The sequence below is a fragment of the Zootoca vivipara genome, chromosome 8, assembly GCF_965207765.1.
Source record: "Zootoca vivipara chromosome 8, rZooViv2.hap1.1, whole genome shotgun sequence".
Taxonomy (NCBI): Eukaryota; Metazoa; Chordata; class Lepidosauria; order Squamata; family Lacertidae; genus Zootoca; species Zootoca vivipara.
In genome coordinates, this window is record NC_142591.1 from 1,102,991 (window position 1) to 1,130,099 (window position 27,109).

Consider the following 27,109-nt stretch of genomic DNA (forward strand, 5'->3'; position numbering starts at 1 on the left):
ACCCTGGTCTCTTGTGAGAGAGTGTTCCACCAGGCCAGGGCCACGACCGAAAAGGCCCTGGCTCTAGTTGAGGCCAGTCTGACCTCCCTGGGGCCTGGGATCTTCAGGATCCTCTGCGGGACATACCAGGAGAGACGGTCCCATAGGTACAAGGGCCCTAGGCCGTATAGGGCAGGCTTCCTCAACCTCGGCCCTCCAGATGTTTTTGGCCTGCAACTCCCATGATCCCTACCAGTGGTCAGGGGTGATGGGAATTGTAGTCTCAAAACATCTGGATGGCCAAGGTTGAGGAAGCCTGGTATTGGGCTTTAAAGGTTAAAACTCCGGGAGCCAGTGCAGCTGCTAAAGTACTGGGTGAATGTGATCCCGCGGCGAAGACCCCGTAAGGAGTCTCGCTGTGGCATTCTGCATCCGCTGGAGTTTCTGGGTCAGTCTCAAGGGCAACCCCATGTAGAGTGAGTTACAATAATCAAGTCTGGAGGTGACTGTTGCATGGATCACAGCGGAGAGGTTGGAGCAAGAGAGGTAAGGGACCAACTGCTTAGCTTGGCGGAGATGGAAAAAGGCCGCCTTTGTTATAGCTGCAACCTGCGCCTCCATAGAAAGGGAGGCGTAGAAGATGACACCCAAACACTTGATGGAAGGCGCTAGCACTAGTTGCGCCCCCGCAAGGGATAGGAGTTGGCCCCCCAACCCCATAGTATCATCTTGACCCAGCCAAAGGACCTCTGTCTTCGAAGGATTTCACTTCAACCGGCTCCCACGTAGTCATCCAGCCACGGCTTCCAGACATCTGAACAGTGTCGTTGTCTTCTTCTTCTTCTTCTTCTTCTTCTTCTTCTTCTTCTTCTTCTTCTTCTTCTTCTTCTTCTTCTTCTTCTTCTTCTTCTTCTTCTTCTTCTTCTTCTTCTTCTTCTTCTTCTTCTTCTTCTCTTAAACAGCTCTATGTAGCCATTTAGTATGGCCTCCACTATTCCTCTCTTTCCCCACAACGCATTGTATCATAAGTGTCTGGTGCTGGTAACAGGGAAGTTTATAGAGGGAGAATGCTACATGTCTATATATAGTCTCAGAGGCTAATCAGATATAATCTTTGTCAATTTCACTCCTACAGCAAAGGCTCTTGCCAGTTTCACTGCTGCTCTTTTCAGCCTTTGCAATGGGACTCGATAATGTGTAGCTGGCACTGAATTATCCAGGACTAGTAGCTAGGTACACAATCATAGAATCATAGAGTTGGAAGAGACCACAAGGGCCCTCCAGTCCAACCAACTGCCAAGCAGGAAATGCCATCAAAGCATTCTTGACATATGGCCGTCAAGCCTCCGCTTAAAGACCTCCAAAGAAGGAGACTCCACCACACTTCTTGGCAGCAAATTCCACTGTCGAACAGCTCTTACTGTCAGGAAAACAAGCCTTTGTGTGAGACAGCTGGAAGGAGAACAGCCTTTTAAAGGCGGGAAACAGGCATGTACATACTCTGTGGACAGAACTGAAAACAGCACCAAACCTCTGAGGAAACCAGGGGACAAAGTTCCATATCTCTCTACCTGGATCCAAAAAGTGATGAGTGGAAGGAAATAGTGCTCTTTTGCACAAGTGCTAAGAGAGAGGACGCCACACTAACTATAAGGGGCAGGCTCTATAGGAATCCTCTTGTGAAAGGAGAACATGGATTTAGTTTTACTCTTCTCATTCAGTGCTCTGAACAGCTCTTCCACAAAAAGAAGAAGGGTATTTTCGGATCCATCCCTCCACTGCAGTTCCCTTGCTTGTTGCAATCTTCCATGGGTCCCCACTTGCACACATTATAAGCTGGATCCTGATGGGATCTGATGGGACAGGAATGTTAGCATTGCAGCTGTGCTGCTGCTGTAACCAGTTAATACCTTCGATGTAGTAATAGTCCCTTAGAAAGAGCTAATATGAAATATTTCAGTTAATTTCTTTCCTTATGCAATAGCATCAGGCCAGTGAAGCTGTGGTGAAGGAGGAGTTGAATTTGCAGTCAAGGAGCAGCAAGCTGGAATGGCCATGTGCAATCCTTTAACAACCAACTGTTTCCCCTCTGCACCTCCCCAGCTCCACTTATGAAGCAAGCTTACTTGTGGGTGTCCTGGCTGGAGGGGCAAAGGTGTGTGGGTGGCGTGGGGGGGGGGGGAGAAGTGGCTGATGAAAAGCAGTAGGCAGAGAAAGATTTATGCATGTGATCTATTAAAAATGTGCAAGTAATTGAATTCATTTGCAAACTCCTCCGACAGATTAAAGGGAACCATCCAAAATGATAATTCATTTCAGTTCCTCGAGTCTGTCTTGAGGATGCCACGAGACAATCCGCTGTACATTTTCAGAATCAAGTAAGTGTTCTGACAATTGCTTGTCATGCTGTCCAAATGCTTGTTCTACAGCAATAGGATAATTATGGTTATCTTTTCACATCCCTCTGAATGAGACTTCTCTCATTCAGCCATGTCATTTTCAGACTTGTGCTTTTAATGGCTTCATCTCCACACCCAGTGATTATTCAACAGAAAAGGCTGTGCCTCCATCAAAACAAAGAGTTTTGATGAAGGACAAAAGAATCAGGGATCAAAAAGCTGTTTTCCTAACCCCTCTATCATGAGACAAACCTGTTTCTGAATGGGGATGTGGCTGCCTGGGTTTCCTCCCCAAAATCAGGCAATGCACATGCTCATGAAACAAAACCCATGCCAAGCACATCACACCACACATACCTAAGGGCACCTCCCTCTTCTGGCCTCCTGGAGAATGATCACAACGTGCCAGGCTGCGCTATCGGACCTCTTGAATGGATGCAGTACTATCAGTCGATCAAGACCTGGATGTTGAGTCCAATCAATTAATAGTATCCTCAGAAGATTTACCAGCCTGGCCTCCAGTAACTATAACTGAGGTCAAAAACCTCATTATGCAGCTAAAAAAAACACAAAGCACCAGGCATTGATCACTTGCCTCTGGAACTCTTGAAATCCAATATTGATTGGTGGGCACCCCTGCTTGTGGTAATATTCTCACTTATTGTTTCATCTAGTCTACTCCCTGACACTTGGGCCACAGGGGTAGTCATCCCTATATTCAAAAAGGGCCTCACATCTGATCTGGCTGGCTAGAGACCAATCAGTTTGTTACCTATAACTAGTAAACTATATGCAAAGCAGCACCTCTATAACAAACTAGCCAACTGGATAGATGATGAGGCTATTCTCGCCAAAGAGCAAGCAGGATTTAGGCAAGGCAGATCCACCCTAGATCATTGCTTTATTCTAGCACATCTCATTGGCAAACATGCTAAGAAACCACGTGATGTGCTTTACGCTGTTTTCATCGATTTGAAAGCTGCATTTGACTCAATTTCACGAGTAAGACTCTGGGATAAGCTGAACTCCTCAAGTACTGTATAGACAAAAGACTACTGTACCTGATTAAATGCTTATACTGGTAGAAAGATACTGTGTTGAAAGTGTGCTGCTCCACTAATGGACAACTTATAGGATCTGTACCAGCCACAAAGGAAGTCAAGTAAGGGTGTATTCTAGCCCCGGCACTGTTCAACTTATATATAAATAATAATGTCCAGCGTCTAACATCTCCAGGGTATCATGCCCCTAAACTGGCCACAAAACCCACCTCAGTTCTATTATATGCAGATGATGCGGTTCTCCTATCCCAAACAAAAGCAGGCCTAAAAAGGCTGATGAGAGAATTTTCAGGATATTGCCAGAGAGAACAGCTGGCCATGAACTACAAGAAAACCAAAGTCATGGTTTTCTCAAGAAACTACAGGGCCCATAGATGGCGCATGGACAACCAGCTAATTGAACAGGTCAAAGTTTTCAAATATCTTGGCCTTATTTTCCAGTCTACGGGGTCATGGGGAGCACATCAGAAATGTGTAAAAGAAAAAGCATCCCAAAGCACCAAAATACTGACACGCTTTTTCTACACATCAGTCCTGGAAGTGTTCCAATCTAGCACAGTTATTATATGGGGCTCAGATTTGGACAGGCACTCACCTTGGATCTATGGAAGCTGTCCAATCCAAGTTCTTAAGGCAATTTTTCTCTGTACCATCCTGCGTCCCAAACGCATCATTGCACCTAGAGGCTAATCTTCCCTCGGTAGAATTACAGATCTGGCTTACCTATTGGCTTCGCCTAAACTCAAATCCCCCCTGGTCTAATATCCCTAGTGCTGCAAGATTGTCACAAGAGCACCTGGACTAAAATTGTCTATCAAAAACTTCACTCTTGTAGTTTATTACCACAACAGCTACTCACTTTGGGTTTTAGTAAAGCAAACAGTCCAATTTGTCAGCACCTAAATGATATCGAGCGTCAGAACAACTTGGCCACAATAAGGAAATTTTGCCCATGGTATGACTATTTTCCACCTTCCCATTTCGACTCTCTGGAACCCTATCTGCATAACCTAGCAATTCTAAAATATAGACACGCTTTTACTCTTGCAAGATTGAATGTATTGCCCTGGCTGTACTTAAGGGACGATTCCAACAGATTCCAAATGAAAAACGGTTATGTCCCTGTGGAGATGGAAGTACCGAATCGGTGGCGCATGCCCTTCTGGCTTGCGCTCTTTATAAAGACTTGAGGAATGAGGTTAGCACCCCTCTTTTATTGTCCATTCTGGGTCGCCCAACCACTGCCCCAGTGTCCTTTCCCTTGGCAGATCAAGATGAGCAGGTGACAGCAAAGGTGGCAAGGTTTTTAGCTGGGGCAATCAGAATGAGATCCACTATTTGACAATTGAGTCAAAGCCCTAAAATGTATTTTATATAATTGACTTTTTATTTCTATTCTTTGTATATTGTATTGTTGTTTTATTGCTATGGCCGATGGCTGACGCAAATAAAGATCCATTCATTCATACCCCAGAAGCTTTTGCTCCTTACAGCCTTCTAAAACAGGTTGCTAGAAACAAGTCTACAGAACCGAAGGTGAAGGTATTTTAAAGCCGGTTAGGGTAAAGCAGAGGGAGCCAATGTGATGCCCTCGAGACATTATTGGATTCCAATTTCCATGAGCCCCAGCCAGCATGGTCAAGAAAAGAGGTGAACTATAGTCCAACAACATCTGGGGTATGGCAAGGGGATAATGACCTCTGTGACACTGAGGTATTCCTCCAAAAGAAACCTTCTCCCTGCAAATAATGGGCTTCGGCAAGACAAGGTGCAGGCTGTTAGTCTTCTGCTGCTAACCACATATACCGGGTACTTTTGGGGGCCCTTTGCACATTCCCCAAATCACATGAGAGCCACTGTCCAATGGGGCTTCCATGGGGCTGGAATAATGTTCAAGTGACCCAAACACATAGACAGGGATGGACGCTGTAAGAGAGAGGGCTTGCAGAGAGCAGCCCACTCTGCTTACTTCCATCAGATGGGAGAGCAGCAGCAAGTCTGGGAGTTCAAATCAGGAACAGGAAGGGTTAAGACGGGTCCAGGGCTCTGCAGAGTCCTGGTGGCTCAGCTCCAGGTTGGTAGCAGGGAAGCAGGGGAGGAGCTAGCTTCAGCAGGGGCTGGAAAGGAGGGAGGAGAGGGAACGGCACCTCAGGAGCCGGGTTTGGGACCATGGAGGACCCATAGAGCAAGGAGGAGGGGCGTTTGGAGTCTTAAAAGGGGGGTCAGAGCCCACGAGACACCATTGTGGGCTTCTGCCCCATGCAGAGCAGACATGATTTGAGACATCTCACCACTGTATATAGCATGCACAATAAAACTATGAAAATCCAGAGGATGTGTGGAGTGCTTACTCGGGAGTAGCCAACACCCCATCTGTGACAGCAAGCCCACAATCTTTTGATGGCTACCCCGAGGGGAGAGACCTGGGAACGTGGCAGCATCTAAATCGGAAGAGAGAAATGCCAAGGAAGGATTGGCATGCGTGAGGGGAGAAGCAGAGAGCAAGCTGCAGCCAGCACCCTGCAACTATGGAACGGCTCAAGCACCAGGTAGGCACCCGGGCACAGGGGAAGCCAGGCTTACTGAACCGAGCAGCTCTGAACACAGCCAAGCCGGAGGAGCGGAGGCTGGACAAGCAGAGAGGACACTCAGGAGGGCTGAGGAGCTGATTGCCGCCACGGGCCAGCGCATTGTAGGGCGACCCTCAGCACAAGCTGGCTCTAAGGCTGAAAGCGCATGGTGGCGTGGAAGTGCAGGAGGCTGAGAGGCGAGTCCGGGCAGAGGGGACAGACGGAGGGGAAAGGCAGCGGCCACAAGTTCCCATACAGTCCCGGGGAGGACCTGCAGCCCAGCACAGACCTCTCCAGCCAGATGTGATGCAGAGGGACAAAGCCCGCGCGCGGGTACTTTCAAACGCTGACGCGGGAAAACAGAGGGAAGAGAAAGGCGGGAGATGCCTTTACAATGCACCCAGCCACTTGGTGGAACACTGCCCCCAGAGGAAGGAATGGCGAGAGCAGGCAGGCACAGACACAAGCCTGGATGCCAGATCAGGAGGGGAGGGGCCAGGCGGAGCACCAACAACTGAGCCCTCCTGTAACACCCCACAGCACGACAAAGAGATGGAAGTAAGTCTGCAGCTGCCAAGAGGCCAGACCCAGGAGACAGTCGGGCTTCTCTGCAGGGGCAGCAGCAATGATTTCCTATCGGTGGACTTTGCTAGGCAGAATCAGATTCCCCTTTTCCCAAGGAAGCTTCCCATGAGCGTCTCGGCCATAGACGGCAGGGAATTGCAGGAGGGTGAGGTCACGCAACAGACCCCCTCTCGGAAGATGACAGTGAACAAGCACGCAGAAGTGCTAGCTTTGGACTTAATGGTCAATGACCCTGTGGGCAGCCAGCGCCGGGGAGATCTCACCTTTGGAGATTCAGACGGCAAGGAGCACTGCAGGAAAGAAGGAGAATCCTCAGGATCGCACCACATCAGCTCCCCAGGCGGATGGAACGACGCAGAGGCGGGGATGCAGGAAGAGAAACTGGGCCAACTCACCAAAGAGGACACTTTTACCCAGAACATACGGAGGGACTTGAGGGAGGGAGAGGGGGCAGGGGAAGGGCTTGCAGAGAAAGAGGGGTTACTCTTTAGCAATGATGCCCGGTATATGCCCCAGGACTCCCTCAGAGGGAAGATTCTCAAGCAATATCATGACAACCCCACGGAGGGGCATGCAGTACATGTCTTCACGAGGCTCACACCCAGTAAGGCCAGTCTTGGGCGAAACCCCAGAGCCTTCCCAGAGCAGGGGGAGGGGGAGATTGGGGGACCACCTATTGAGGCATGGGGTGAGAGGAGGGAGACAGTACACCAACAACTGGATGGAGACGTGGCAAGGGGCAATGAGGCTTACAAGGAGGGGGCAGACCATCACAGGGGACTGGAGAAGGTCTTCCACGGAGGGGACAGGGTCTGGCTGTGGTCAGAAGGCCTTCCCATGGGGGGAAGGGGGAAGAAGCTGGCACCCAGAAGGCTGGGGCCCTTCAAGGTTCTGACACAGATCAACCCTGTCACCTTCAGGGGGGAAGTACCTACAGCGAGAAAGGTCCATCCCGTGGGTCACAGGTCTTTGCTCTCACACTTTAGGGAAAGCCCAAGGTTCAGAGGACGTGACACACATCCAACACAAGACGCTGACAGGAGGGAGGGGGAGGAAATCACACAAAAGACACTAGACAGAAGGGTGGAGGGAGAAGGCAGCCAAGAGGTTCCAGAAAGAAAGGAAGAGGAGGAGGTCTACAGTGCCACAGCGAGCCCGGGCTCCCGGTGGGGGGAGGGGGGGTTAAAATGTCTGATGGCCAGGCAGGGCACTCCTGCTTCCCAAAACGCGGAGGCAACCACGCACACCATGCAAGGGGAGGACCGCACACTGGAACTGCACACTCCTTTCTCCCACAGACCCAAACCACCACACATCAGTAGCACAGGGAACACAGAGGGGGAGGGCGATCCCAGGTGGGGAGCAGGGGAGACGCAGACCCAAGGAGCCCTCCGGGAATCGGAAGCAATTTTCCAGAGGGAGGAGGAGGATGACAACGGAAGGAACTACACGGACCAGCCACCCAGCACCGACTGGGAACAGGATTTTACACACACTACAGAGGAGGAAGACCTGTCAGGCTTCCAGCCCTCTTTACAGACATCAGACCAGGCAAACCAGGCCTCAGAAAGGGGGGGGAGCCTGGAGGGGGGTGGATGTAAGAGAGAGGGCTTGCAGAGAGCAGCCCACTCTGCTTACTTCCATCAGATGGGAGAGCAGCAGCAAGTCTGGGAGTTCAAATCAGGAACAGGAAGGGTTAAGACGGGTCCAGGGCTCTGCAGAGTCCTGGTGGCTCAGCTCCAGGTTGGTAGCAGGGAAGCAGGGGAGGAGCTAGCTTCAGCAGGGGCTGGAAAGGAGGGAGGAGAGGGAACGGCACCTCAGGAGCCGGGTTTGGGACCATGGAGGACCCATAGAGCAAGGAGGAGGGGCGTTTGGAGTCTTAAAAGGGGGGTCAGAGCCCACGAGACGCCATTGTGGGCTTCTGCCCCATGCAGAGCAGACATGATTTGAGACATCTCACCACTGTATATAGCATGCACAATAAAACTATGAAAATCCAGAGGATGTGTGGAGTGCTTACTCGGGAGTAGCCAACACCCCATCTGTGACAGACGCCATAGTGACTTTAGGGCTTCCTGAACAGTACCCCATGTTTAAAACTGCTTTCAATACTTCCTTCATTTTCAAATGTGATTTGCTCAGTGGCCAAAGGGGGGTCTTGGGTGAGATACACTGGACCAAAGGTTATGAGCACAAAGTGCTGTTTTGTAGCCATGCCATGCAGAAAGAGAGAGGATGCAACTCACAAAGGGCTGATGAGCATGCAGGAATATATACTGATGCTTCAAACTATGCACCTTCAAACTGGAGACTACAGGATAAATCTCTGCAAGAAAATGTGATACTTAATTTTCTTCTTTTAAAAAATCCTACCGGTACATGAGTCTGTATTTGAGTGCTTGGAAGGAGAGGGGGAGAGTGAGTGAGGAACAAAACGAGACAGACATAAATAGAGACACTGCTACTTGTGGCTCTTTCAAGAGTTTTGTCAGCTCAAAGGTTCACTCCTGGTTCCTGCCCTGAGACCACACACAGACTAGAAACATCCCTGCTCCACATATCCAGGCTTGCACATGAATTTAGGCATGCACAATCCAAGCACAGAGAGATTTATTCTGCTGGGTTGCATGATAAATTGCTAATGGACCAAGGCACAGATTTATATAACATAGCAAACAAGTATATTTATTTGTGGCTGCAGAGGTGAACAATGGGAACCTGTCTCATTTTACCTAAGTCTGTCACTAAGATCTTGTGCTGTCATTCCAAGTTTACCTTTTCAGAGTTAATTTCTCTCCTTTTGCTGTATTATCTGCAACTCTCCACCCCCCGGACCATTAGCCACAGTCCAACAACAACTGGAGGGCAATGTGTTGGCTACAGAGGCGGTTTTAGCTCAACAAGTTTGTGTCTTCCTCCCCCAAAAAAGCTCAACAACTCTGGTCAATTCCAATGGGTAGATCACTGATCACAGTCTCTTGGGAGTTGGACATCCCTGTTGTAAAGAATTCCTTGCTATCCAGAGTGTAAATGACACACCATTGTGTCTCCAGTTACTATGGGCAAGGACACTGTGGTTCTCCTAAACAAAAAACATGCCCGTATATGAGGGTCAGGGAACATTCATATATGATACAATGTATGCACATTTTTGAGCTTTGTCTGCAATTACCAGCAGCCAAGTTGAAAGAAATCTACATAATTACAACCTTGCTGCTGAAAAGACTTCTGCTACAGACACACTTTCTCAATTAAACACTTGCTGTGCAGCTCACTGTTGTTAGTTATAAATAAAAATGAATGGAGGGAGACGTTTTGTACACTATTAGTGTTTTAAAAATATTCAGAACTCAAAAGACATACAAAAGATTATCAGTTGCATCTGAGTAATTTCTGTCTCTTAGATTCTTCCTGGTTCCTACTGCATTTCTTAGCCCTGTTTCTCTTACTTCCTTCGCTTCCCATACTATGGTATTTAATATTTTGAGGAAAACATGCAATATGCAGATTCAAGGCTCTCCAATAAGTCCCGACTCCATTAGTGCTGCAAGGTAGGAGGGAAAATATCTGCAACATTATACTGTCTGAAAGTGAAGAACTCTGCAAGGTAATATCTGGTCCAAAACTACTAAGCTGTAAATTATATATGATATTGTATTTTTAAAGCCCTATTTTATGTATGCACACAAAGTGTGATGCCTCTACAGTTATGTACTCATCATTTTTATGAATGTTGTTTTATGAGTCATTTAGTGTGCATTTTGAACAGTTGGTTTTAAATTGTTGTGTTTTTATCATTTCATAAGCTATGTTGAAGGAGTGGGGTTGTGTATCCTATGAAGAAGCATTTAAATGGTAAATAAATAAGATAAGATAAGGTACCATGTGGTTGCTTTGAATGAAGCACTTCAAAATTGTAAAAATAGAAAAGCTGCAGCACACAGATATACATGTAAAATTTGAAATAAAATGTGATCCACATCTACCTGTCACAAGCAATGCCCTGAAATTCCTATGTGGATTTTGAGATGGATAATGAAATCAAGGAGGCTGCAGTAATGGAAGACTTCAATTACTGGGTACATATGTGTTCTAGTCACAACACAGAGAGGGTTTGTTTTTGTTTTTAGATACCCTAAGTGACTGCACCCCGGAACTGTTGGTGATGGAATTGGCCAAGTAGGTGCACGTGTGTCAGGGTGGAGCACAATCCTGGACACACCCAGAACCTGGTGTGAGATTTAAGCGTTGTTGAACCAACCGGGAACAGTGACTCTGCGCTATCAAATTCAACACATATGAAAGTGGACATTTGCTGGGAAGGTCAAACATGGTCACAAGTGATTTGAAAAGAGGAACTTGGTAAAAAGGACGTTGAAAGGCAAAAAAGGGGGGGGTTCTCCAAAAAGCTTGGGGGTTATTTAAAACCATAGTAATAGAAGCTCCATTAACATGTATTCCACAACAGATCAGAAAATATACACTAGGGCCAAGATAATTAATAAGCAGACTGGTTAATGAGCAGTCTCTCCCATCAAACACCGACCACCTCTCCCCACCCCCAAAGCAGGGGATTTCCCAGTGCTGTTAACAAAGCATTTACCTGTGGCCAAATAGATGATGTGAAAAAGCATCTCCTTGCCTTGAACCACATCCACCACCACATGGGAAAAACGGCTGTTGTCTTCCATGAAGTAAGGAAAGGGTGTGATGGGCTGGATCACTTCATGCATCAAAATAAATTTCTGGGCATCTTGGAGATTCCTCTCTGTCAGATTCAAATATGCGCCCTGGTCCATGGTGCCACACTGAAAAGGCACAAGTTTTCTACTATTGTCATAATAAAAGATTTAGTGAATGAAGACAAACCCTTCATATCCCTAGGTAAGAGAATCCCCAAACTAGTTCTTACATAAATTTGTACAGTAATGACTGGTCATTGAGCTACATGATGTACTTCAAAGAAAAATGCTTTTCCACAGTGGCAAGTCGTCCATACTTCCTCTGCAAATATATGACAAAATAAATATAGCAAATAATACAATTAAGGGCACTGAAAGAAAAAAGGGAGGAGGTTTTTTTGGTGGCCACAAGGGCTTAGTGGTGCGTCGTGCCAGGGTGCCAACCTCTCAGGGGCGCTGAGCAGCTTTGCCGGCGGCCTCCCCTTTCCCTGCATGCCCGCCAGCTGTGCCCCGTCAACCATATGGCTGCCTCCACAGGAGGAGAGTGATGCCTGCAGAGGCTTAGAATGGAAACTGCGCCCTGCCAACTATATGGCTGGTGGGCGTGCAGCTTCCTTCCCAAGTCTCCGTGGGAGGAGAGCAATCCCTGCTGAGGTTAGCATATATCACCCATGCTCAGAGATCTGCTCTGTTTGCCAATTTACTACTGGGGCCAGGTTCAAGGTGGTACTATTAGTATATAAAGCTCTTAACAACTTGGGGCCAGTTTACCCATGAGATAACAATCCTATATGCACCCACACAACCGCAGCGATCGGCAGAACCGGCAGTCCTACAGGTGCCACATAATACCCGTTCTGCATTTATAAGAACTTTATCATTTAATTCGGCTGTGACGCAGGATACGGGACACCCACTGGGACACGGGTGGCACTGTGGTCTAAACCACTGAGCCTCTTGGGCTTCCTTCAGCAGAAAGGATCTCGGTGCGTCAAAGGCGGGAGGTTTCGCTCCAGCACAGCGGACCCCCAAAAGAACCCCAAATTGAGTGTTTTGGGGACCTGGTTGTCCAGCGGACACCAAAAGCGGGCTCCCCCCTCCCCGTAGGGTTCTGTTTTGAGCCCCCAAGAGCGAGGGGGTCGGAGCTGTGGCGCACAGACCAATTGCTTCCTTTGACAGCGCAAAGCTGCCGGACTGTATGGCACCAGTGGTTGGCACTTCCAAGGCTAATTATAAATTAAGGACAGAACCGTGAATAATCTAATCATTGGAAAGTATTCAGAAAAATTTGGCCACGGGAAAGGGGTTTAAAAAGGAAGTCAATCCCCTCCCCTCTGATTAAACTAGAAAGCAGAGATGTTTTCTGAAGCCGGGAAAAGTGTTTGGAAAGATCGGAAACTCCAAAGATTGCCTTTTTACTCTCCCCCAGAAGCAGGGTAAGGGGGTGATTGTTTAAAAGTCTTTAAATCCCTGTGAAACTTTAAAATTCAGACAAAGAAAGGGGCTTCTTTTTTGGGAAAGTGAAAGTACGGTCAGTGAGGTGAATTTCCATTATGATGTCATAATAGGGTGGAAGTTACTAAGTTTCAATTCTAAAGGAAGCTTTTTGAACTTTTGTGGCAAAGGGAAGTTTGAAGTTCCCACATCCCTGACTATCCACATTCTTGCTGTGACCTTGAAGATAAAGAGACCTTAACAGCCAACATGTTAACTGACTTTCAACAGACTGTATTGAATTTGCTTTATGGACAAAAACAGGAGCTGCAAGCCATCAGAGAGGAGGTTAAAAAGTTCAAAGACTGTGAGGAAAATTTTAAAGAAGGAAAGAAGGAAACTGAGGGGGAAAAGGAACTGTGCAGTAAGAAACTGGACAGAGGAGATGGAGAAATAATAACAAATTTTGATGTTGGAAAAGAACAAGATGAAGAAAAAATACAGCAAGAAGCTCCAATAGACATTATTTTTTATTTGAAGAGAGAACAAGAGGTGTATCTGGGAGGGTTTGAAATTGCAAAAGTTAAAAGGGAAGAAATGAAGTGGTGTGGAGGGCAGCAGGGGGAAATGATTTCTTGTTGGGTTATGAGACAAGTTAAAGTGGGAGTGGGGTAAATAAAAGGATATGTCATTAATTGATAAAAATGGATTGAAAACGGTTTGGTTGATAAAAGTAAATAATTATGGAAATGAGAGGATATATGGAAATTGATGATTTGATTGGGAGGTTTGGTGATTAAGAAATGGAAAGAGAAGCAGAGAATAAAAAATTATAATGAGAAAAATGTTAATATTGGAATTTAAAAGTTATGGAAAATCTTGGAGGGGTTAGGGTTAGAGCTAGTTGATTTGGTTGATGGAAAATAAGAGAGTTTGGTTATATAAAAAATGTAAAATTGAATTTGAGTGGCAATGGTTTGTTAATAGTGTTAATATTGAAGATAAAATATAATTGGAAAAGAAAAGAAGTAAATTGAAGTTATGGAACTGCTAAAGAGGATTAAAAATTGAAAATCAGAAGGGGGGGGAATTGGGGAAGTCCAAACAACAATGTTAAGAGAAAGGTATGAGTTAAAAGTATTTTTTTGGTTTTGTGTTTTGTATGTGTAGCAATGTGTTATTTATTGTTTTTGTTTGTTTATTTTATTCTTTGTATTATGTTCTATGCGTGTTTTATTAGACCTGGGGTCAAAAATAGTGCTTTTGTTGAGACAGAGTTTTCCCCTTCAGTTGTGAGCATGTTCAGCCCTTTCCCAACCCATTAACTAGAATTGTTTCTCTGATTTTCTGTTACTGTACTTTGGGTTGATTTTTTATTTAAACATGTTTTCTTCCTGAGGACTGTTTTGAGGCTCTTAAATATACATATATTGTTTTATTGGCTTCAAAGCTTAGCTCTAAAGAGAACTACACAACATTGCAACTTTTCAAACAGATTCTATTGAAAATTAATGGATTTGGTTCCTGACCTCAACTCAAGATAGTTTTAGGTATAAGAAAAAAAAGAACATGGCGAGTACATTGATGGAGAACAGTGGCTCCTCTTTTTAGGCCCATTTGTATGCACCCACCCGGATGTCAATGTGTGACACATGTCACTCAAAATACCCAAATGAAGCTGTTTTTAGCAGCCTGTTATCATTAGAGATGTACATCAATGCATGGTAAGGACCGAGATCACAACTGCAGGGCTATCTCCATTCTTGGGAAACAACTACTGTAATCCTGTTTTAAATATCTTTTTTATAAATTTATTCCCCCTTATTTTTGATCTCTGGAGTACACTATAGTTCAGAGTTAAAACTGGGTGCACATTTCCAATTTAATGAAAAGATTTACTTGCAGGGCATTAAGAGTAATTAATATAACTAATGAATAAGCTGAAGTGATGCAAACCAGTAGTTTTTGCTGCTCTAATCTTGCTCCCCTGATCACATACTCCATAATGCCCAAGTTGAAACATGGGTGACCCTCAGGGGGGGTCACCTGCCATGTAAGATGTGCTGTTTTCGGTGTGCTTCCTTCTTAGTGCAGAAATGCTGTCAGTGAACTGGAGCTTGTTCCTATCAGGTGATAATCTATCGTTCATTCAACCCCTACCAATGTAGAGGCATGGCAGGTAATTACAAGACCTCAGAGGATACTGCTTGGAAGGCAATTTGCTTAGAGCCTCGCAGAATATTCATCCATTTATCGCTGTACACTAACACACACTCTCAAGTCACATTAGTGGGAATGATGGCTCGATTTGCTCATGTTTTATTCAGTCCACAGCCATATTGCCCGTGACGGTCTGCTTTATTCCCTGGTCTAGATTAATGTCACCCATTACCAAGTGGCTTCTTAGGAAGATTTCTGCCCATTGGCTCAAAGTGAAGTTGGGCCCACCACCTTCACAGGGGCATTTCCTACAGCAATTTAGATAGAGCTTCTTCCTAATCATTCCATCATGACAAGGAAACTGTTAAGTATGCTGGGGTAACACACAACAACCCACCCATCACCTTAGCTACTTTTTAAAATGCAATAGCAGTTCAAAGACAATTCATATGATTCAGTCCCTCCGCCCTGCCCCCACCCATTTCCCTCTAAGTACCTGAAAGTTGGGGTTAGGGTTGGGGTAAGGCAGCCAGGCAGAGCGGGAGTTCTCTTGGAACTTAAATGGCCCACTGAAGACTTGAGTTATTGCAGTCATGTTGAATACACAAACAGCTGAAACCGCTATGCTGTTCCTTAAAAAAGAAGAAAAAACTCACAGACAAGCAACACCACACACAAACAAAAGATGAAGTACTTCAAGCAGACTGAAAGACAACCCTTTCCCTTCATAGCTATACAAGGGCACTCTTAGCATGCTAAGAAAGAGGTGGGAAACCCAGGGTCCTCCTTGCACTGCTGGACTACAGCTCCTGATCAACAGGTGGTTGCCAGATGCTGATGGGAGTTGGAGTCCAACGATATCAGAAGGGCCACAGCCCCCCCTCCTGTGCTAACAGCCACATGTAATTTCTGTGAAAGAAAGAGGCAAGAATGATGTGGTTTGCTCATTGTCAATTTAGGGGTCGGCAGGGAGAAAAGGCGTACTTTCAGATGCAACATCTTGCTTCATATATTTGTCCAAACCCCTCAAAATTCTGGATCTAAGGAGGGCTGAAAGCTCTCTCTACTTATCCAGGATTTTTTTTTAACAACTATCACTCACTTACATAAATTGAAATAATGAAATGTGCCACTCTGAAGTTAATCAAAAATTGTCTAGCTTCCATTTAGTTCCAGGGCATCTGTTTGCTTCTGGACTGACTAGCCTGTATGTATCTTAACACACATTAAACATTTGTTTAAGATCATCATTGCCCTGGGTCGGCTAATTACCCAAAGGTTCTGCCCTCCAAGGAAAGAGATGGCACAATGTAGAGCTCCTAAACAGGGGTGCTTTCAGTTGAGTGGCTCAGATACAGGAGCAAATTACAAGCTGGTGCTGTCAAAAAAGCACAAGGAAAACTAGCTCAGCAGAACAGCAGACTGGATTGCAAGTTTTAAGAATATTGATAAAAAGTTTAGCTGAAGCAAGATAAAAGATCTCCAGTGCTGAGTGGAGGCAGATATGGAAGTACTTCAACTAAATAATTCATTGAGTAAAACACCAGCATTATATTTCTTTCTAAGAAAAGATGTAGCTGGAGTTGGTAGACTTTTTTTTTACACAAAACATTCTGTTTAAGTGAAACTGTTAGAGCAATCCTACTCCCCAAAACTAATATTCCACTATCAACACTGGGGCTACCACAACTACCAGAAAGAAGTTGATTTATATAAATTGCATTGGCTTCCAATTCAATTCAACATGTTGTTCATTGCCTTTAAAGCCCCCCCCCCCAACCCCCGACTTAGGACCAAACTTATTTAAAGGACTGCCTTCTCCTGCATCCCCTTGCCTGGACACTCAGATCTTGGAGGACAGTCCTGTTATTACAGAAAAGGTCCTGTGCTGCATCCTCAGCAGGTGGGAATAGAGGACGAGGTCTTCTCCTTGAGAGGCCCCTTCTGAACAGTATTGCTCCTTAGGGCCTTTGGTCTATTATCAACTGCTCTCCCAAACTTCATGATATTGATGCTGCGCTGTGGTGACTCTGGGTGTTTCCTTGCCTGCTTGTTTTTATGCTTCTTTTGTTTTTTAAAAGCATCTCATGATTGTTTTTAATGGACTTGTTACTAGCACTGAAGGTTCTTGATGAAGCAGAAAGCACAGGAGACAAATATTTCAATTAATAAATAACTGCTCCCTTAGACTCATATAATCACAGACTCATAGAATTGCGGAGTTGGAAGGTACCCCAGGGGTCATCTAGTCCAACCCCTGCAATGAGGAAATCTCAACTAGATCATACATGACAGCTGGCCATCCAATCTCTCCTTAAAAACTCCTTCCAAGGAAGGAAGTTTCCATTTAGTTGTGTTAAACTAAAAACTCCATCAACGAAAGTTTTCTGGTTTGAGAAGTTTGCCTACCCTCAGGTATTTGCACTTCTATAAGCAATGCATGGATGGATTTCCTTCAACACTTCCTATTCCATTCCTTCAAGAGCCCTTGTCTTGGAATTTCCTTCAGTATCAGTTCTATTTTCAAGATGGCCCTTCTGAAACACATCTCCCAGGAGGAGCAGGCAGTACAACTCTTTCCTGACACTGAGATCCAGCACCGAGGGACTTCTGGCAGTTCCCTCATTGCGAGAAGTGAGGTTACAGGGAACTCAGGCAGAGGGCCTTCTCGGTAGTGGCACCCGCCCTGTGGAACGCCCTCCCAGCAGATGTCAAGGCAATGAACAACTATTTTACATTTAGAAGACAACTGAAGGTGGCCCTGTTTAGGGAAGTTTTTAATGTTTGATGCTATACTGTTTTTAATATTTGGTTGGAAGCCGCCCAGAGTGGCTGGGGAAACCCAGCCAGATGGGCGGGGTATAAATATATTATTATTATTATTATTATTATTATTATTATTATTATTATTATTATTATTATTATTTCCTCAAATTCATTCTGAATATTCTAGAAATAAAAATATTGCATAAACTACATACATATTAGTGGTAAAGATCCCGTAGATTAAGTCCAGTTCTGGCAGGAAGAACGTACTCTGTAATTCATTGTAGTAGAATGGGATTTCTCCAGGGCGGGAGCAGTTCAAACGAGCTTTCATGAAGGTGGTCCAAGTGTCTTCCAGTAGGAACCTGCCTCCAATGTCATTCTTGCAAACTCGAGCAGCTCGGGAAAAGACTATTTTGCCACAGTCATACTCCACTGCGTTCTCTCGGAAGAAGAAATAGACGAAGTTCCCAATGTCATAAGAAGACACAAAATTTGGTTCTGAAATGCACCAGTGGAGAAAATAACAGAAAACAACTATTTTCAAAAAGAGAAACAAATGTTACACTGGACTGCTGCTGCTGCTGCTTAAAAGCCACATCTACCTGTGATTGTGACAGTACCTATCTGTACATTTAAATTGTCTATTTATTATTTTACATCCTGCCTAGGGCATGACTTGAGAAATATTCCAAGCAGGTGGTGCTTACTCCTCCACTCTCAGCTGCCTTACAGACACCTGCTCTTTTAACTGGCTCCATCCATTCACTCTCCAGGTCCTTCCTGACAACCCACCTCTTTGGAAAGGTCTTCCACTGAACCTCTTAGTCCTCATCTCCAATCGTGATCCATCTGAAGCACACCTGGTGGCACTTGCACACATTCGTCCCTTGCCATCTTTGTCTCTCTCACCATGTTCTATTCCTCAAGGCCTGTCTTTTTTTGCTTTTGCTCACTCAGCTCTGTAAATTGCCATGTGCATTAAAATAATAACAGTGAATTTAATGATGCAGCCCAAAGACGGACAAGGAGTTCACTTGCCAAGGATCTTTATAGTGGAAGGTGCAGGAGACTGAACCAAATGGCCTTCTGCTCACAAAGCAAGCCCTCCGCCACTGAGCTGTGGTCTGTGGACTTGTCCCTGCCTCTTCTTGCACTCTCTCGCCTCCTCTCTACATATTTTCCTCTCCTTTTCCTCCCCACCCACCCCCTCCTTCCATGCTTAACTGCCAACTTTAAACCATCAGTGGTTGAATACTTTTCCAGAGTCCGGAGAAACGGGCAACAACCTTTCCAAAAGCACCAAGAAAGCACTTGTGCTTCTTCAGAACAATATTTACTCGAGTAAACAATGAGTTGTCTCTGCACTCACCATTAAGCCACTTAGAGTTGTACTGCGCAGTCCGGAGAGGAGGAAACACCCCCAAGCTGCGATAAATTGCAGGATCCCTTCCTGGGAAGTCCATGACTGTTGCTGCATATAGCTCACCAGTGCTTGCAAGGAGAGCTGTGGAGTTGTGCTGGGGGCTGTATGGACAGCGAGCCATGCCGCTGATCTGATCATGCATCTCTTCCAGGTTATGTAGCTGCAGCGGAGGGAATTAAAACCATATTACAGAGCAGGAAACCATCCATCAATCTACAACATTACATGGCACAGCAGTGTGTGCATCTCTCAGTCCTCTCACACAGAGCAACAGCCACTTTTTAGCTCTGAAAACAGAAGGGGGCACTCCCACTTGCACACTTGGCAATCAAAAGAAATCTAATGGAAAATCACTTGCATTAACTCTAATTGCATTGCATGCTCTCCCTGTTAATGATACCATCTGTGCATCAAATTCAAACAGTAAGAATGCAAAGAAAGGTGTTCTAAAAGGAACCTGCCCCATTAATTTTGGAGGTCTTTAAGCAGAGGCTTGACAGCCATATGTCAAGAATGCTTTGATGGTGTTTCCTGCTTGGCACAGGGTTGGACTGGATGGCCCTTGTGGTCTCTTCCAACTCTATGATTCTATGATTCTATTCTACGATTCTAACTGGAGTACACTAATCTCAGCAGCACTGTGGGACTAGCCTGTTTCCAGGGTTAACCCAGCAGAGATAAGAGACTCTTTAATATGATGGGATATGGTTCTCTTTTGCTAGAATTCTTCTGCTTTCATTACCAGTCACAAGCCTTCAGGATACAAGCAGCTTATAAATGAATATACAAATGAGCACAAAAATCAATAACTTCTAGCAGAAAATAAAACCAGCGGCAGAGTGAGAGATCTGTTGGTGTAGGAGGCTCTGCCATCAAGCATGCATTCAGAATCTATGTTCTGCTGTGTTATTTTTCTTCCCAAGTTCTAGAGAGGCACAGTAGTGTTAGAAGCCCCTAAAGGATTTTTTTTTTAAAGTTCCAAATAAGTTACATGTTGCATTTAATATGGGATTTCTAGTGGATCCAGGGACTAGCAAATCATCACAGGTACTGAAGGGACCCAGGTGGCGCTGTGGGTTAAACCACAGAGTCTAGGGTTTGCTGATCAGAAGGTCGGCGGTTCGCATTCCTGCAACAGGGTGAGCTCCCATTGCTCGGTCCCAGCCCCTGCCCACCTAGCAGTTCGAAAGCACATCAAAGTGCAAGTAGATAAATAGGGACCACTCCGGCGGGAAGGTAAACGGCGTTTCCGTGTGCTGCTCTGGTTCGCCAGAAGCAGCTTTGTCATGCTGGCCACATGACCCGGAAGCTGTCTGCGGACAAACGCCGCCTCCCTCGGCCTATAGAGCGAGATGAGCGCCACAACCCCAGAGTCGGACACGACTGGACCTGATGGTCAGGGGCCCCTTTACCTTTACCCTTTACTGAAGGTATGAGAGGAGATCCTATACTGGGCCATCCTTAGAGTACTCATTTTTCTACTCTTGCCTCATGCCTGTCAATTTCTCGGCCGGGGAGGGCAGGCTTTAAATAATAATAATAATAATAATATATTATTATTATTATTATTGTTATTATTATTATTATATTTTAAATTAACTTTTGTATTGCCACCATGAGCTCCTCCCATCTTGGAAACTGTAGTTTGGTAGAGGTGCTGAAAATCTTCTCTTAACTTGCCAACAGCACCTCTTGCCAAGAGCCTAGCATGTAAAGAACAGCAAAAAAGGCCTCAGGTGGATCTCCCCGGGAAGGGCGTTTCACACATAGGGTGCGTCTCCCAGGCAGTCCTAGCACCCCTTCCACCCCACACATTCCCAGTATCCAGGGCTCCCTGAGAAGAAGGAATGAGTTCTGATCCAGTTTAATTCTGTAGTGTGGATTCTGTAGTATTCTTACCGTCCGATTAGTGCAAATGGGCGTAAACGCATTAGTTCCACATGCAAAGAGTCTGTCCCCACCAATGAGAAGGACACGGATATAATTCTGGCACTCTTCCTAACATCAAAAAAGAAAACGGGATCATCAATGTATCATAAGCAGTGCATGCTAAGCAAAACTTGACCTGCTCTTCAGTATCCTATGGTATGAAACTATGTATGAAAAAAATAGATAAACTATACCTGAAGGTACCTGAGTATGTGCAGATTATAATTACAATCAATTCCTAATTAGAAGAAACCCGTCAATCCTTTTGAGAAGCTCTGCTGCATCACTTTCTCTATGCTTTGTTGTAGCAGTTGACTCAACTATGGCAACAGCCACTGTATACTTAATGCAAGTAATTCAGGCTCTTTCCCCCTCCAACCTACAATAAACAATGCAGAACTCCATTCTTTGCTGTATTGCACACTGAATTTTCTAAATACTAAAATGTCACAATGGTCCTCTCTAATTCTACAATTCCTTTCTTTACATGCGCTCACACTTTGCACCCTGTACCTCTTCCAGGTATTTTGGATTTGGTATAACTCTTTGGGGCTATACTATCTCAGGTTCATAAAGGAAGATGTATGAAGCCCACCCTTCCCTGTGAAAGAGGGAAGGAGGGGGAGGGGGAGGGAGGGAGGGAGGGAGGGAGGGAGAAAGGGAGTATGATGGCAAACTCAGTTGTTGTTATGTGGGGGTAATTTCAGAGGAAGAAACAAAATAAAAAATTCCTTCCAGCAGCACCTTAAAGACCAACTACAGTGGTACCTCTACTTACAAATAACTCTACTTACGAATGTTTCTACTTAAGAATGGAGCTCCGCCCGCCATCTTGGATGCGGTTTAGATAGGATTTTTTCTACTTACAAATTTTTAGATAGACTTACGAATTTTTTTCTCCCACTGCATTCCTATGGGATTCAACTTACGGTACAATTTTTTTCGACTTACGAATGTGCGTTCGGAACGCATTAAATCCGTAAGTAGAGGTACCACTGTAAGTTTTTATTTTGGTATGAGCTTTCGTGTGCATGCACACTTCTTCAGATACACTGTGTATCTGAAGAAGTGTGCATGCACACGAAAGCTCATACCAAAATAAAAACTTAGTTGGTCTTTAAGGTGCTGCTGGAAGGAATTTTTTTATTTTGTTTCAACTACGTCAGACCAACATGGCTACCTACCTGTATTCAGAGGAAGAAACACTCCTTGGAGCAGACACCATCCACACCTGGTGAATCCGTAGAGTTGGTCAAAGGAATCAAGCAATCTCCAACTTTTACTGCCTCTTTCAAAAGCATGACTCAAGGGTCCCTTGGCTGCGACTGTCCTCATAATTGTACAGCCAAACATTTTTGTGGAGGTCAGCATGTCCATGCAAGAGCTGTGTGCGTTGTGGGCATGGCCAAGGCAACCCTTTGTGGGCTAGATATGCAGCTACCATTATATGTGGCATGATTACAGACCGGCTGCAGTCACAGAAAGCAAGGTGGCCATGCATTCAGCCCATAGCTTTGGGGTATGCAGAACAAAGAGTCTTCAGATTTCAACTTTGAAGTACTATCTCATGGGGAATTATGGATTTTTAAAGATTTGTAAATGCCAAATAATCTCTGGTGTCTGTACTATATGTTGTCATGCAAGCAGGAAACAAATTTGTTTAGGGAGGCTTTTAATGTTGAATAGATTATTTTATTTCATTTTTCTGTTGGAAGCTGTCCGGAGTGGCTGGGGAAACCCAGCCAGATGGGCGGCGTATAATTAATAAATTATTATTATTAAGGCTTGTTTGGTATTTTCATAGTCCTGGTGTTTTAAAATGCACCTGCAGATTTTTAAACCTCCAGCCTTATTTTCTCCTGAAGTAAGAATGCATTATGATTGGTTGTTATAATTACAAAGATATGCTTACTGCTTTTATCACTCCCCTCCCCTCAAAGGACTGAATTTGGAAACAAGAAAGGTCTATTTGCAGCACAGTTCAGGTGCTTCCAGCACCCCAGAAAGTCTGCAGACAAGGCTGAGTGAAATTCAATCTGGTTACCGACTTTGTCCCAGGACCAAAGAACAAAGCCTAAGGAGTTCACTGTAACTCAAAAACAGGCACCCAACATGGTAAACACTAGCAGGTTCCCATAATAATAGAGCTCCAACTGTTCTGCTGTGGTGTGAGAGCAACCACAGTACAAAGACTCTCGAGTGGGACTTTAAGCATGCATGCACACCTCCAGTTCCTAAGCCTGCCAAGTGCCCACGCACTGGGTGTGGGTCCAAACTGGAGTTAACTCGCATAGGACACTGCGCAAATGTGCAATCCGGTAAGCAGATCCCAAGAGGTCTTAAGGCAGGGAAGATACACACACTGAGCAGGAGAAGTGCGGTCTTGCTCCTTCAATATGTACAGATGCTAACTCGATTAGAGCCTTGCTTGAATGAGTCTGCAATCCTGTGAACATTTTCAAGTAAACATGCATAGGCCCAAGTGGACAGATGCACTTTCTCACTCGGATCTAGGAAATCAATTAATTAAGAAGTAGCTACTCACCTTTGATTTGCCTTTACTGTAACAAGCCTTGGTAGTAGCTTCATCAGAAGACCACTCCACTCCCTAGCACACAGAAACACATGAAGATTAGGTGCAGGCAACAACAAGCAAAATGCACAGGAGCAAGCTTAGAGACCCTGAGTTTCCACTGAAATAAACAACAATGATTTAAAATTGCATGGGAGATAAAATATAATGGCTGTATTTGGGCATCACGGTAAACCATAAATCATGGCTTGAATCACGCCTGTTTCACTTTTCCACGCTAGCACTGGGAGCAAGCAAAAGTTGTGGTTTGTTTTTCTCTAAATGATGGTAACTCATAGTTTGCTTCTGGCTTAGCAATCATGGTGTGCTTCTTCTGCGTGCAAGAGGCAAGGAGTGAAGGAAGCAAATTCATTCACGCACAGGATGACAAAAGACCAAAATATAACTATGGAGAAATTAATTCAGGGCCACACTTAGCCACATTTGTTCACCTGTTTCCCTTGTTCAGGTATGAGGTGTGGCTGGGGTGGGGGTGCAGTTCAGGGTCTTGTTTCAACATCAAAACCCTTAATGTGCTGAACAAGCACATTAAGAAATAAACATGTTTTTTATTATTTAGAATGACCAAAATGTTTACGTGTTTATTTAAAAAATCTATATGCTGCCATTCATCAAATGATTTCAAGACAGTCCAGGACAGCATACTAAAACCCATGAAATAACAAATAAATATCATAAGGGATTAAAACAAAACATGAGGATGCAGGATAAAGATGCACATTAAAATCGAAGACATTTTAAAGACCCAGGTGGGAAAAACCAGTACATTGAAAGGCTAAGGAGATGATCGCAATTTAGGTCCCAGGTTATATAGGGCATTGCTGGGAAACCTTTTTCTATTTCTATAACCTCCAACTAGGGTCATTTCCCCCCAACCACGTTTCCCCTGCTCTACATCTGACATAAGACTCCCTGTTGATAGCAGAATTTGCAGGAGCTTCTGATCAGCTGATGCCTGCAAACCTTTGTATCTTTGCCTGTGCAGCATATTGATTTCTGCAGTCCTGCTGTTGAAGTCACAGAGCAGGCCATTCAATGGACAACCTGTTGAATGGACAACCTTTGAACATTCATTCCCTGTGTTCCTTGCAACCAAGTCAGTGTCCATGTGAACCTAACCAGTGTGGTGTCAGAGTTAGAGCACCAAACGAGGACTGAGGAGAACGGTGTTCAATTCTCTCTCTCCTGAACCATGAAGCGTAACAGATTAGACAACTGGGCCAAAGCAAACAAGATGAATTTTAACAGGGAAAAATGTAAAGTACTACATTTGGGCAAAAAAAAGAAAAAAATGAAAGGCACAAATACAGGATGGGAGACACCTGGCTTGGGAGCAGTACATGTGAAAAGGATCTAGGAGTCTTGGTAGACCACAAACTTGACATGAGTCAACAGTGTGATGTAGCAGCTAAAAAAGCCAATGCAATTCTGGCCTACATCAATAGGAGTATAGCATTCAGTTCTGGGCACCACAGTTCAAGAAGGATACTGACAAGCTGGAAAGTGTCCAGAGGAGGGCAACCAAAATGGTCAAATGCCTGGAAACAATGCCTTATGAGGAACGGCTTAGGGAACTGGGCATGTTTAGCCTGGAGAAGAGAAGGTTAAGGAAGGCATCCCCAATCTGGAGGGTTGAAGTTTGGGGATGCCTGGGTTAAGGGGTGATATGATAGCCATGTTCAAATATATAAAAGGATGTCATATAGAGGAGGGAGAAAGGTTGTTTTCTGCTGCTCCAGAGAAGCGGACACGGAGCAACGGATTCAAACTACAAGAAAGAAAATTCCACCTAAACATTAGGAAGAACTTCCTGACAGTAAGAGCTGTTTGACAGTGGAACTTGCTGCCAAGGAGTGTGGTGGAGTCTCCTTCTTTGGAGGTCTTTAAGCGGAGGCTTGACAGCCATCTGTCAGGAATGCTTTGATGGTGTTTCCTGCTTGGCAGGGGGTTGGACTGGATGGCCCTTGTGGTCTCTTCTAACTCTATGATTCTATGAAGCTCACTGAGTCCCTTTGGAGCAGCCAGCAAAACTCAACCCACCTCACTGGGTTGTGAGGCTAAGATAGGGAGAAGATAGCATGTGTTGCCTGGAGGCATAGCTGCCAAGTTTTCCCTTTTATCACGAGGAAGCCTATTCAGCATGAGGGAATTTCCCTTTAAAAAAGGGAGAACTTGACAACTATGCCTGGAGGATATAAATATTATATTTATATTTATATATTTATTTTCAAGGTTTCATTTCCCTCTCTAAATAACCTTACACTATTCAGTCATATATTAAAAGTACATACAGTATATTATTAATTCTTTATCAATAATGCATTGCTAATGTATCATTGTATATGATTAGAACTTCCAAATTATACTAAAGAGAACCCCATATCCCTATGTGGGACTGATATACCACTGGACCACTTCAAAGGGTTCCTCCCTTGACAAACGTTTAAGGAAGACTTGAAGTCATCCATTCTTTGCCTGCTGAGGGACCAGTTTCCATGGAGACACAGCAGTCAGCTGAGACAGACTGTGGAAAAGGGAGGGAGGGAGGGAGACGCACAAGATGCTCTTGCTTTCTAGGCATGGGCTGGACTTGGCTAGTGCAATTGCCTCTACCAGACATCAGCAACCCTACAATTGGCACAGAAACTAGAGCTGTGACTTCTTGAATCTTGTTTAAATAAATTCCTGACTTCTGGTCCACCGCCAGCGCTGATCGGTGAGGAATCCTCGAGCTCGGAGGTTCCTGGCGCTGTGAGGGAGGGGGGAGCCACAAGAGCAATGCGGCCCCCCAGAAAACCCCCAGATTGAGCTTTCTGGGGGTGTGAGAACTCGGCTGCGCCCCAAAGTGATTCCTCTGCTCCCCGGCAAGCTCTTTTTAAGAGCCCCGAGAGAGAGCGGAGTCAGAATCACGGGCGCCATTTTCAAGTGTACCGCTACCCTCACAGAGCGAAGCTCCATTCTGGCAACAGAGCAGTGGTGGATTTTTTTTTTTAAAAAAAAGGATTGAAGACATTGGACACCATGAGTAACGGATTTTTTTAAAAAAAATTCAACTGAAAAGAATTGGCCACGGGAGGAGATTTAAACAGGAAGTTGGTCTCCCCCATTGAGAGAACGGTGATGCAGTTAACTTGCCTGCAGCCGGAGAGTTTGACAGGATTTTAATAACTTCCAAGGATTGGACTTAAAACCTTCCCCCGGAGGCAAGGTAAAGGGGAGAAGGATTGACTACATTAAAATCCCTGCAAAATTATTTAAGTTGACTGGGGAAAGCCCCCTGGGAAATAGAGTCCGGGTCCCTGGAGGGATCAGCCAGCCGTCATTATGACAGCCTCTTTGAGGCTGAGAACTGTTAACTTTGAAGAGAGTGCAAATATAAAGCTGTGTACAAGAAGTTTGATAATGCTCTTTTCAGAAATGGACATAAGATTTTTAAAATATGAACAAGAATTAAAAATGAGAGCTGATAACCAGATCGGACGTAAACTTTGTTTCTGAGGTTTGGAAATACGAACAGCACCATTT

General features: G+C 44.9%; 1 protein-coding gene across 2 annotated transcripts in view; it reads right to left on the bottom strand.

The window, feature by feature from the left end:
• The window catches only part of SEMA5A (semaphorin 5A), a 124,577-nt gene that overhangs the window by 30,093 nt on the left and 67,375 nt on the right, over positions 1 to 27,109 (bottom strand). Inside the window, exons 5-10 of one of the 2 annotated variants that reach the window (XM_035101278.3) lie at positions 23,537 to 23,599; positions 20,962 to 21,060; positions 19,009 to 19,222; positions 17,852 to 18,137; positions 15,367 to 15,502; positions 11,198 to 11,402 (exon numbers count right to left, since the gene is read on the bottom strand). In XM_035101278.3, the coding sequence (XP_034957169.3) occupies positions 11,198 to 11,402; positions 15,367 to 15,502; positions 17,852 to 18,137; positions 19,009 to 19,222; positions 20,962 to 21,060; positions 23,537 to 23,599 (1,003 nt within the window). Of the gene's footprint in view, positions 1 to 11,197; positions 11,403 to 15,366; positions 15,503 to 17,851; positions 18,138 to 19,008; positions 19,223 to 20,961; positions 21,061 to 21,185; positions 21,288 to 23,536; positions 23,600 to 27,109 lie in introns of those variants that run through there. The other variant, XM_088674943.1, reaches the window with a different exon arrangement.